General features: G+C 36.9%; 1 protein-coding gene and 1 pseudogene across 1 annotated transcript; one reads left to right on the top strand and one right to left on the bottom strand.

Moving 5' to 3' along the window:
* The first annotated feature begins 3101 nt into the window (after window positions 1-3101).
* LOC123201875 lies at window positions 3102-4173 on the top strand (annotated as a pseudogene).
* A 1845-nt stretch (window positions 4174-6018) lies between these two features.
* LOC123201745 (receptor-like protein EIX1) lies at window positions 6019-11599 on the bottom strand. The gene is made up of 3 exons (XM_044617304.1): window positions 11270-11599; window positions 10285-11182; window positions 6019-6635 (listed from the first exon to the last, which is right to left on the bottom strand). The coding sequence occupies exons 1-3, from the start codon at window positions 11597-11599 to the stop codon at window positions 6019-6021; spliced, it is 1845 nt and encodes a 614-aa protein (XP_044473239.1).
* Between the last annotated feature and the right edge of the window lie 2015 nt (window positions 11600-13614).

Here is a 13614-nt window from a genome sequence, read left to right as displayed (position 1 = left end):
AGTATTATAATGAATGAATGAATGGACTTTGCTTTCATTGCTCCTCTTCCTTCTCTAAATCACGTAAATATTCCTGTTACAAAGTCTCAAACTTCGCTCAACTTAAAAATGTATTTTTAATAGTCAAATGAAGTAAATTATCTGAAAAATTTCCAGTCGATCAATTTTCTCAAGACGTGACATCTTTCATCAGCCTCTAAGCGGTCTTGAACTTTTCGCCACTGGCTGCTTGCCTGGAAAGATAAATCATTTTATTAAGGGTTCAAAAGTAGATGATAAGCTAAAGCTACAAAGACAAAATGCAACCTTGCTGGCTGGATTTGAGCCGAGCCGAGCTCGGCTCGCAGCCAGCTCGGGTTCGGTTCGGTTTTTTAATGGCCGGCTCGAGTTCGGCTCGAGCTCGACTCGAGCCAAACTCGGCTCGGCTCGAGTTCTGCTCGTTTTTGGTTCGGCTCGATAACGGCTCGATTCGGCTCGTTTTTCATATCAAAACGACACCGTTTTGTATATATATATGGATCAAAACGACGTCGTTTTGTATAAAAAATAAAAAAAAATATACCGAGCAAACCCGAGCCAGCTCGAGTCCAGCCCTGCTTGCTAAAGGGTACCTTAATGAAGTCACGTGATTCCAAAAATTTCCTATGCTCCATTACATTCCGCTTGCGCTCCTCCTGTGCATTTACTCGTTTCTAACAAAAATGCAAAAAATACATATGCTCCAAATCTTTGCCACAGTATCTGCATAACACTTAGGAGACTATTACTAAGAAGAAAAAGTGTATTGTCTGATGAAGCAATTTCAAATTCCACACATGTTCACAATATACAATTACCATAAACAAATGATCAAGGGAAGAGAACCTTCTGTTTGAGCTCCTCCAAATGATTATCAAACAGATCCTTGCGATCTCTTTCTCGTTCAAGAGCTTTGAGACGCTCATCATTTTCAAACATCGTCACTGCTTTGCTGAAAGGTCGTTCATATAATTTAACATGAGATTGGCCATAGTATATGCAAGCAATAGCAAAAAAATTGACATTATCAGTGAAAAATAAACCTCCGTCTTGTGGATGATCTTATAGCTCTAGAGACTCCTGCAAGCACATCCAAAATGAATGTGACTGTGGGAGGGATTCTATTTATTGTTACTGTTGGAAGAGATCTATGCATGAAGCAAAAAAACTTACTTCTAACTTCTTTTTATAATCGTCCTGTGCTTTTTTCAGTTTACTTCGTCTTTCCTCAGCTTCGTGTTCTTAGTGCAGCATATCTTCTGTCATTAATTATTACTCTCATTGCCTGTTTCATTTGGCATCAACTCAGAAACATAGATTTAAAGATATAAAAATTGATTTCAGCAAGCTGAAAACTACCTGATCCCAAGTCCAGTCAGACCCAACATTTGCAGACACCAAAAGTGCTTTAAATGCATTCTTAGCCTCCTTACATATTGAAAGGCAGAAAACATCAATAATGTCAACACCTAGGAAAGCAACAAAAATAGACTGGAAAATAGAAAGTGCTACAACATACCAGCTTATTGGCATAAGTTAAGTGCTCCTGCTCAATTGTCTTCTCTTCCAATGAATCATGAACTTTTTTAACTGCCACCACATCTTTCCTGGTTTCCTGGAGACGAAATCATCAACTTCATGATTCGGCATATCAAGTAGTAATAACTTGTAGGTAAGCATATTAACAAGCATTTAATATTATTGTTAAATGCTTGTTATAATGTCCTGAAGGGCCACCAGGGTAGTTTCAAGCATGTGAAGCCCGGCCTGGTTTGCGAAGGTAAAAACAGGAGATGCCTGCAGTAGATTTTTACCAGTATTATTTAGTTTGATAGGATAGCATGACCACATGATGAACGAGCAATAATTTCTGAAATTTTATGCACAAGTCAATCAACAGTATATGACACTGAGAATCAAAAGGTATAACATCAACAAAATGCCTATTCTCATATCCCACGAAGCTCCGATAGCGTGAGAAATTCAAACAGATTATCATAACAATCAAACAAATAGTACAAAATGGCAGAATTTACTAACATTCATGCTATAAAGTAGGTAGACCAAGCAGCAAAGAACCACAGCAAATCCTACCTCTCAATAGAGTAGCAGAGCATGTACCTGTAACCACCTTTATGCAATGGAAGCCCCACAAGCATATATGGAAATAACAAGAACGTAAACATCAAAGCAAATTAATAATTTACTCTTTTTATAGAAATCAATAATTAATCCACAGAATAAAACTTGATGCAAATATATACTAATAGAAGACAAATTTCACAATAGCTTGGAAAATAATTACCCATAAGCCATAGCTAGAAGGTACATAATGGTAAATGAATACAAATCAAAGGAGGAAAACATATTGTGGCACTAAACATGATAATAAATTACATACAAGTAAAAAATGATCTGATTTGTTGGATTAGATTGGATTAAGTCATTTTAACAATTGGAACCCAAAATAAGTTAAAGCTCATCTTTAATAAAGATGTTATCCACACTCCAAGTCTAAAGATCCCAAATTTCTAATATGGCATCAGAGTCTCTTGATTCAAGACTTGTCTGAGCATGACGGGTTGAGCTAAAAGAAGTTAGACCCTTGAGTTAAAACCTACGTGAACCTATGGGCTAGCCAAAAAGTGCTAGATCTTGTTTTGGGTGAGCCATCCGGATCCAAGTTTAGATGGATGTCTGTTCCTATAATGGGAAAATCTTTATCATATATTTCTTCCTGTCTAACCATGTATTCAAGGATATCTTTATAGTCTCAAATATGAGGAAAGAATCTTATGTTAGAAGAATTTGTGATCCTACTGGTGACATCCACATGATTCAATGATTAAGCTTTTGGCATTGCCCAGAAACAGCCAGTGTCCTGAAAAGGTTACAAGCATCCCAGTAACAGAGTATTCTTTCTCTATAATGAATTAAAACGAAAGTAACTGAATTCAGGGTAGAACAGATCCTGAAAAATATGATTTTTGATTGATGGATATATTAACATCATCTATTGCTGAATATCACATAATGAAAAATATGATTTGAGCTAATAGTTGAAATGGGTTGATGCAGAATGATCTACGCAAGAACCCCACATTCAGGTCACAGTTTCATGACGTGTGCAAAAGTTGGAGTGGATCCCTTGGCGTCAAATAAGAGTTTCTGGGCAGAGCTATTAGGGATTGGTGATTTCTATTATGAACTTGGTTAGTGTCATATTTAATATCGGTCCATATCTCATTAGTCATGACAATAGTTTTTTAAGGTGTGATGTTATGTATATGATGAAAAAATTCTGGATGCATGTAAATTGCCTCTCTAAGACTCCCTTTAGTAAATTGCCTATTACTTGATCTTGTTATTAGTTTATTTTTGAAGGAACGACTGAAATTTGCAATCTGCAATCTCCTCCGGCAGAGGCGAAAAAGTGATCGTGAAGCTGCATCTGAGGATGACTGTGTGCGTGCCATAAGTAAGCTGAAGGTAATGAAATTAAGCGTATTTTGGGTACATTTCATGTTGATGAAATTATGGTGATTGATAAATAAACACCCAATGCTTAAATTTATCCAGGTAATGGGTAGTGGTTTTGAGGTGATTTCCGCTGGAAAGAAAAAGCTTGTCCGCTCTGTTCCTACTGAGTTGAACAAAGACCATAATCAAATTTTGAAGTTGGCCCAGGTTATAACCATTTTTTTTATACGATTCCATATTCAGAATTCTTTTTGGAATGTCTGCAAAAACATGAAAAATTTGTATTTCTTTACTCTTCTGGTGGAATAATGTATTACGAGTTGAAAAATATCCGAGTTCATTGCCCTTTTGGCTCTTTTAGGCTCAAGGTTTTGTAACCCTTGATGAGGTAGAGAGATGGCTTTCGTGGACAACTGGTTGTGCCATTGATGCACTTGATGGTTGTTAGACGTAAGTTCTTGCTATCATTGGCCATCATATTTTGTACTACTAAATATATATACATTTTTTTGCTTATGTTGGTCACTTGTATGGTTGGATGCATTGGACTCATAAATCCTTACTGTTAGATTTATATATAAAGGTCTTGCTATGATTGGCCACAGAGATGGCAGACGACGGTATTGGTTCTCCTGTGTGTCTTCAATCACCTCATCAGTTGGAGTTGATACTTAGCATGATGTTTCCTCTTCCAATAAAATTGTATTGAATCAAAATGTCATTCGTGGATACCCAAAAGATAAAGTGCAAAAAGGTATCATATATCTCCTTTTCCACTTTTGCCATCCTACACCGTTATGATGTTCATGGATATATGTTAAGCTTTTAAGCCATTTTTCCCATGAGAATATTATGTGCCATCTTTCAAGGTAAATGAGAATAAGGACAGTTGATGTGGGCAAAAAAATGTGTTTGTGCATGTTCATCCACAGTTGAAAGCAAATCCTTGGTTTATGTCATTGCAGTCCTGTTAACTTTGAGTATGTGTTGACTGCGGCCATTTAGTTACGGGTCGGTAGAGCAGGGTAAAAGGATATGGCACTGGTTCAGTTGTTTCAGAATTCCATTTGTTGGCAAATTTTCTTTGTTGGGGCATTATTCATTCAATGTATATGAGCCTGTTTGATTTATCAAAAGTACTTGCTATCTTCGGTTGACCTTAGGATTCCCTTGTGTTGCTGTAGTCAACAGATTTTACCGAGTACACATTTTGTGTCTTTCTGGCAAGGTATAAAAGAGAGAAAGTTGAAATGGTTCGCAATAATAAGTAAATTTCTAAAACTCTCATAAAAAGAAGTCTCGATCTTCTATTCTAGGGCTTTTGGTTAAAGCTATATTATGAACAAATGTTGCAGGGTTAACTTACTAATGATAAGCTTTATAGATGAGATGCATTTACAATAAAGAAGGCTCCAATGAAATTTATAGATGAGATGCAACTTTACATGCTAAACTCAAATGGAAATTAGTGCTAATATGATTTATTGATCTCAAATATCATAACCACTAATAACATCTTTCCGTAGAAAATACCAAATACATTAGCTCCAAACATTCAAAGATCAAAAGAGAAACACAAAAAGTCTAATAACATTTTCTTACAACATTGTCCAGTTTGTCCTGGAGGTGACTCAGGAATTCGAAATACGTGCGCCTCCATCTCCTGTTGAAGAATAGAGGTCCTATAAAACTCCAGAATCCCACCACAAATCCAAGAGCCATACTAACATAAAACCAGTCTACTTCATCTTCATTACCTTCTTTTTCTCCTCTTTTCTGATCGCCGGATGTTGGAACACTCACTGTACAATTATTAGAAAGAGGAGGACCACAAAGTTCATTGCCAGTAAAAGAAGATGCACTAAAGCTTTGTAGTTGAGTGCTTGAAGGAATTCTTCCAGAAAGTTTGTTGTTGGATAAGTTCAAGACACTTAAAAATGTCAGCTTTGAAATGCTCTGTGGGATTTCACCGGAAAGTTGATTTCTAGAAAAATCAATGGACTCTAGAGAACTCATAGCACCAATGTTCTCCGGAATTCTACCAATCAAAGAATTATGAGACAAATTTAGTGATTTCAACGTTGAAAGATCTATCACTCCCATAGGGATGCCTCCTGAGAAGTTATTTTTTGAAAGATCTATCATTCTTACAAATTTCAAAATTGTATTATATTTAGCCATTTCACCTTTATTCACAAGTAATGCATCCTCCATAAAACTTGAATTAATATATGCATTAGACGGGTACTCTATATCATCATCCACTTCACTCTCTCTCATCATGGTGCTGAAGTTACTGATACACCTTGGTATGTTTCCAAATAAATTGTTATAAGCCAAATCTAAGATTTGTAGAGAAGTGAGGTGGCAAAGTTCCCCTGATAAAAGACCTTGAAACTTATTTGATCGGACGATGAGAATTTTTATTCTTGAAAATCTTTCTCCCATGCAAGCAGAGACATTTCCAACAAACTCATTTTCACCAAGATCAAGTTTAACTAACTTTGTACAGTTCTGAAGTTATAAAGGTACCTCCCCAACAAAGTTGTTTTTGCGAAGGTTTAATGATTGAAGAGAAGTTAACGACCCAATAGAAGGAGGAAGGGTTCCAGTGAATCTATTGTTCTCTAAATTTAGAACTTTTAAGTGTTGCCAATTCATCCAACAATCAGGTAATTCCCCTGATAAGAAGTTTTTATTAAGGATGAGCATTTCCATCGAACTTTTTGACTCATTCATCTCATGACACAACAGAGCGTACATAGATCCTAAAATAGCATTATTGGAAAGATCAAGTACATACATATTTATAGGTATCTGAGGTAAAGAACCTGATAGATTATTTGAATTCAAGTCAAGAACATGAAGTTGATTTGACTGGATTAAATTTGGAATCTCCCCAGAGAATTTGTTGTGTGAGAGATTTAAAAATGTTGATGGAAATTTGAACAAATATTGTGGAATAGTGTCAAAAATGCATGAGTTGGATATATCAAGGTAAAACAAACTCCTTTGTGAACGAAGCCAAGATGGAAAATGAGGGCCTAAATGACAAGAACCTAACCTTAAAAGTAGAAGTTTAAATGGAGGAGCCCACTGAGGAGGGAATTTAAACATTAGTGAATTTCCAGATACTCCTAATGTAACACCCCAGGTTCAATAACCCGGCCCACTGTTAAGATATTGTCCACTTTGGACACACAGTCCATCATGGGTTTGCTTCTGGGCTTTGCAACCCAAAACGCGTCTTAACAGTTAAGGAGCTCACAGGCTATTTAACCAATTCAATTCTCCCACCACTAACCAATGTGGGATCCAAAGACAGAGCACACACAGACCCAGCATCTCTCCCGTGCTTTGTCGATGTGGGATTCGCCTAGGGGTATCACATACACCCCCCCTTACGGGACTCAGCGTCCTCGCTGAGGTTTGCCCCACCATCGTTCAAGAGGACACGCGGAGTTGCTCTGATACCATTTGTAACACCCCAAGTCCAATAACCCGGCCCACTGTCAAGATATTGTCCACTTTGGACACACAGTCCATCATGGGTTTGCTTCTGGGCTTTGCAACCCAAAACGCGTCTTAACAATTAAAGAGCTCACAGGCTATTTAACCAATTCAATTCTCCCACCACTAACCAATGTGGGATCCATAGACAGAGCACACACAGACCCAGCATCTCTCCCGTGCTTTGTCGATGTGAGATTCGCCTAGGGGTATCACATACACCCCCCCTTACGGGACTCAGCGTCCTCGCTGAGGTTTGCCCCACCATCGTTCAAGAGGACACGCGGAGTTGCTTTGATACCATTTGTAACACCCCAGGTCCAATAACCTCACTTGAAAATACAAAACTAATTTAATCCATGACTTCATTCAAAAAAATAATTCTATAGCATAACATATTCTTATTTTTGTCAAAATAATCCCCAAAAAGAAAATAATTAAACATAATCACACCTTATAAATAATCCACAATTACAATATTCATAAACAATAAAATCTAGACATCAAAACTCTTCAATCTCCCAACTCAGCTTGAGTTCATTTTATTCCACCCCTCCTAGCTAATCTAGAAAACTTATTCTGCAAAATAAAGGAGACGAGGAGTGAGCCGTCAACTCGGTAAATAAAAACAAACATAATACATAACTTTTTAATAAATAAACATCATAAAACGTCTTTATTTTCAAAATAATTAGTCAAAATAAATAAATAAAACCCTTGATATTCCTTAACTATAACGGAACTAAAAAATTTCCACAAATTTTAAGAAAAAAAAAACAATATAAACAAGTTCATATTCATTATCCTAAGGAGAAACAAACATAAATATTTTATATCAATCATAAGGGATAATCTTAAAACAGTTCATAAACATTACTCATAAAAAAAAAACATAAAATTTGTACTTAGCCTTTGTCACATAGTGTCACCTACATTCGTGGTGACTTGGTTCGATTCTTATTCATATTCATCATAAGTCCGCAGACTTTTCGTAATTCATATTGGTCCGCAGACCCTTCATCGTATTCATAGTCGTAATAGGTCCGCAGACCTTTCATCGTTTTCATAATTGGTCCGCAGACCCTTCATTGTGTTCATATTCATAATTGGTCCGCAGACCTTTCATCATTCAACATATGTCCCTGGATGTTTTATGATCCGGTCATATTTATCGATCCAAAAATCCTATGGACATTTGGCAAAATAATCTTATAAAACTTGTTTTTCTAACAAATCTTTATCTTTGAAAAATAGCATAAAATCTTTATTCAAGGAATTCATTCAAATATTTTTATCTTAACAACAGTATAATATAACATAAGTTTTCTTCTATAGAAAAATATCAAAACACTTTTTAAAAATATTTTAGATAACAAGATCATATACTTCTAAAATAAAACCATAATGTAACTTATCAATCTTAGTAAAAAGAATTTTATAACATAAATAATCATATAAACATTTTTCATATAAAACAAAAATCATTACATATTATGTAAGTTTTTACTTACCTCAACAATTCTAACTATGTCTTTAATCAACCAACGAGATACCAATATCTTCACGTTGTCCTAGCAATCATAATTCAAACTTAATACTATCAGATCTTAATCTTAGAAGTATCCATTAATAATCTATAAACCTTACAAATCATCACCCTAGTGTTAAATCGTACTAAACTCCATTAAAACCAACTGTGCATGTACAAACTTTTTACTGGACAGTTATGATTGCAAGATTTTTAATAAATTACTCACTCATGGTAAATTCACAAAATTCGGACAAATTAAAGTAGACATGTAGTAAAATATTGACAAAAAGTTTCAAATGAAACAAAGTTAAATTTCGTTTTCAAAACGTTCAATAAAGAGAGCACATCAACCCTGTCAAAGAAACCAGATCTTTACTGGACAGCCCTTATTTCTTGATTTTTAAAAATTTCTATAGGCATTGAAACTTTATGAAATTTGGGCATGTATGAATAGGCATATAATACAATTTGCAGAAAAATTTTCAGATAAAATTGAGTTCAAATACTTTGTCAAAATGTTCAAGAAATTCAGATCATCAAATTGCCAGAATACAGATTTTTTTTTTTCTATTGAACAGTCATTGCTATAAGATTTTTAATAAATTCTGTACTAATAAAAAATTCACGAAAATTTGATATAATTGAAAACACATGTTATAAAATTTCCAGAAACTTTTTCGATTGCAAATAAAATAAATTTCTTCATCAAAATATTTAATTAAGATAAAATAACAAACCGTCCAGAATTTTTAGTTTCTAATATGCACAAACACAATTATTGACCTAACTATGATGCTAACATAATTTAAATCTAAATTTAACTAAACTAAATAAAATAAAATTGAAAGATTAAACTTACTCAAATCTCCAACCCTTTTTGTGTGCTCTGTCTTTGGATCCCACATTGGTTAGTGGTGGGAGAATTGAATTGGTTAAATAGCCTGTGAGCTCCTTAACTGTTAAGACGCGTTTTGGGTTGCAAAGCCCAGAAGCAAACCCATGATGGACTGTGTGTCCAAAGTGGACAATATCTTAACAGTGGGCCGGGTTATTGAACCTGGGGTGTTACAAATGGTATCAGAGCAACTCCGCGTGTCCTCTTGAACGATGGTGGGGCAAACCTCAGCGAGGACGCTGAGTCCCGTAAGGGGGGGTGTATGTGATACCCCTAGGCGAATCCCACATCGACAAAGCACGGGAGAGATGCTGGGTCTGTGTGTGCTCTGTCTTTGGATCCCACATTGGTTAGTGGTGGGAGAATTGAATTGGTTAAATAGCCTGTGAGCTCCTTAACTGTTAAGACGCGTTTTGGGTTGCAAAGCCCAGAAGCAAACCCATGATGGACTGTGTGTCCAAAGTGGACAATATCTTAACAGTGGGCCGGGTTATTGAACCTGGGGTGTTACAAATGGTATCAGAGCAACTCCGCGTGTCCTCTTGAACGATGGTGGGGCAAACCTCAGCGAGGACGCTGAGTCCCGTAAGGGGGGGTGTATGTGATACCCTTAGGCGAATCCCACATCGACAAAGCACGGGAGAGATGCTGGGTCTGTGTGTGCTCTGTCTTTGGATCCCACATTGGTTAGTGGTGGGAGAATTGAATTGGTTAAATAGCCTGTGAGCTCCTTAACTGTTAAGACGCGTTTTGGGTTGCAAAGCCCAGAAGCAAACCCATGATGGACTGTGTGTCCAAAGTGGACAATATCTTAACAGTGGGCCGGGTTATTGAACCTGGGGTGTTACACCTAATGCCATCAGTCTTGTGAGATTATTAAAGTGGATTTCAGAAAGAGTTCCATTGAATTGGTTATCAGCAAGAAACAAAATTTCTAAGGATGAAAGTTCTCCTAAAGACCTTGGAATAGAACCTGAAATTGAGTTGTAATATAGACAAAGAGATTTAAAATTTTTGAAACATCCAAGTTGGTTGGTCAATGGACCAAAAAGTTGAGTGTCCGCCAAGTTCAAATGCTCTAAAACTTTTGCAACACATTCGGAGAAAATATTCAAGATTTGAGATATTTCCTGATTCAGTATGACCGCTTCTAGAGACATTGATCTCAAGTTGCAAAGCCTTCCAAATGACACTGGCATTCCTCCATCAAAATCATTTAGTGAGAGATCAAGTGCTTTGATAGAAGACAGGTTTCCTAGTCCATCCATCGAGCCTTGCAAGCGATTGTCTGAGAGGAAAAGTTCCTCAAGATTTCTAAGTTTGTACAACCAACTGGGCATCGAAGAATTGAAGTGATTTCCAGATAAATCAAGATGTCTAATGGAAGTCCAGTTTTGAAGTCCATTAGGGATTGGACCTTCAAAATGATTTCCACTTAGATCAAGGGAGGCAAGAGATGAAAAATTTGCAATAGTTTGGGGAGGAAAGTGATGAAGCATACAGTTTGATAATTCTAGCACTACTAAGGAAGGAAGAGTGTGTATCACTTGCGACCAATTAGAGGAATTACTAAGATCCACACCATCCAACTCAAGGTGTTTCAACAAAGAAAGACGAGATAACCACCACAAACTCTTCACATCTAATATGCCATCGAGGCCAAGATACTGTAAATTAGAGAGGTTTCCAAGTTGGGGAGGAATCATACCCTGGAATGAATTCAGAGATAGACTGAGGTACCTTAAATTCTACATAGATCCAAGAAATCTGGGAATCTCTACTCCTTCAAAATTGTTGTCGCTTAAGTCCAATGAACTCAAATGCTTCAAATCAACCAGGGAATGATTTATCTTACCAGACAACTTTGACCTCTCGCGAGCTTCATCTTCAGCTGGAGTGGAATACTCTTTCTTTGGGGGAGTTCTAAGGTTGAGCTTAAGCACATGGCCCGTCAAGTTGTCACAGACAACACCAGACCATATACAGCAATCTTCATGATCAGAAGTCCAAGAGGCAAGCCGATTCACAGGATCAGTGAGATCTTGCTTGAACCTTAAAAGTGCTAGTCTCTCGCTTTGGAGGCAACCAACAGAAGAGCTTCCTTTGCAGAAGCTAATGTTGATGGTCGCTACAGCAATGAAAACAAAGGCAACAACTATTTTCATGGTTTGCTTCATTTGTTTTAAGGAAATGTGCATACCAGAACAGTACCAATGGTTTGATATTTATACAGCTTTCTGCTAAGTTAACTTGGGAACCATTCAAACCCAAACAACTACTAGAAAAGCTCCATGAATTTTCTTGCTCTTTATTAGTGTAACAAGATTTTAATGATATTTAATCCCGTGCTCTCGTTGTCAATTAATTACAAGGAAGAATAAGTGAAGGTTTTGACTTCCAAGTTAATATGCATTGCTATCAGTTACTAACACAATTTGGAAAAAAATGCAAATACTTCTAGTATCAGTGGACCCCATTAACAGAGTAGACTCCACGTCAATTAAAAGAGGATCACAAAATTGAACTTTGATTTTTCTAACTTTCTTTCAAGATTTTATAAAATGTTTTCTCAGTTTGATAAATGGCAAATAATTTCCGGGAATCTTCAAGTTCTTGTAATTACAGCAGGACCCATTAACAGAGTTGAGAAAATATTTCAAAGAGAATACAATGTTTTTGGAAGAGAAAGTCTTGTGTTTATTCACCAAGAAATCACACGCATGTATAGTAGGGCTGGATTCGAAGCGAGCTAGTTCAGGCTCAAAACAAGCTTTGCTCGAACAAGCCCGAGCCCGAGCCTGAGCCTGAACGTGAGCCTGAATTTTAAACAAAAAATGAATACGAGCTTGAATCCGAGCATCGGTTAAGCGAGCCGAGCTCGGCTTGCGAGCTGCTTTCTCAAGTAAAAAAACATAATTTTAAGCAAAAAACAACGCCGTTTGTTCCTTCAAAATACGAGCTCAAAGCGAACCTGAGCCCGAACACACGAACCCAAACTACAAGCGAGCTGAGTTCGAACACTAAAATTATGAAACAAGTCAAACATGAACATATGTTTAGTGAGCTCGGCGAGCCCGAGCCCGAGCTTGTGCTCACTGAAAACGAGCCGAAAAGGAGTTGGGCTCTGTTTGTATCCAACCCTAATGTATAGTATTACAGTCCTAGAAATTAGGAACTAATTTAGCACGTAGAAAATGCTTATACAGGAAAGAAAATCTCTACCACCTAAATAAGGACGTAATTAGGAACTAATATTTTTCTTGTTATACAAGACTATACAATTAATATACAGAGAATATTTCCCATATTTCCTACTACCCCCCCTTCAAGTTGGAGCATGCAAATTATGAGTGCCTAACTTGCGAAGAAAATGCTCAAATTGGCGACCGCCCAATGCTTTAGTAAAAATGTTAGCTAGCTGAGAACCAATAGGAACATATGTTGGTTGGATCATACCACTGTGAATCGCATCACGAACAAAATGACAATTGATCTCAATATGTTTGATGCGCTCATGAAACACGGGGTTGGTGGCAATATGCAAAGCTGCCTGACTATCACAGTATAGTCATACAAGGGCTGAATGATCTACACCAAGAGCTAATAATAGTCCTTGCAACCATTTTAATTCACAAGTAGTCACAGCCATAAATCGATATTCTGCTTCAGCCGATGACCGAGAAACAATTTATTGCTTCTTGGCCTTCCAGGATATTGGAGAACTACCTTGTTGAATATACCAACCAGTTAAAGAGTGACGGGTCAGAGGATAACTCGCCCAATCGGAGTCACACCAAGCAGAAAGATGGAAATCACTCTATGATCTGAGCAAAATTCCTCGGCTAGGATTTCCTTTCAACTAACGAACCACCCTTAAGGCAGCCTCCCAATGTTATTTTTGAGGTTGTTGCATAAACTAAGCTAATGCATGCACACAATATGATAATTTAGGTCGAGTGACCGAAAGATAAATAAATCGACCAACCAAACGTCTGTAGCTCTTTGGATAATGCAGAAAAGCACTTGTGGCCAATGCCAAATTATGATTTTGTTCGATTGGGAAAGAGACTAGTTTAGCTCCAAGCAAACCAACTTTTGAAACAATATCCAATGCATATTTTCATTGACACAAATAAATTCCATCAGAACTGCGTGCAACTTCAATATCCAAAAAATACTT

Source organism: Mangifera indica, chromosome 18, assembly GCF_011075055.1.
Source record: "Mangifera indica cultivar Alphonso chromosome 18, CATAS_Mindica_2.1, whole genome shotgun sequence".
NCBI lineage: Eukaryota > Viridiplantae > Streptophyta > Magnoliopsida > Sapindales > Anacardiaceae > Mangifera > Mangifera indica.
Note: the sequence above shows the minus strand (reverse complement) of the source record. Positions and strands in the feature narration are given on the sequence as shown.

Coding starts and splice junctions, on each gene's coding strand:
- LOC123201745 (XM_044617304.1), bottom strand. CDS start 11,599: ATGAAAATAGTTGTTGCCTTTGTTTTCATTGCTGTAGCGACCATCAAC. Junction 11,183..11,269: donor GTAAGATAAATCATTCCCTG/GTTGATTTGAAG, acceptor GGATCTATGTAG/AATTTAAGGTACCTCAGTCT. Junction 6,636..10,284: donor CACAAGACTGATGGCATTAG/GTGTAACACCCC, acceptor GTGTTACATTAG/GAGTATCTGGAAATTCACTA.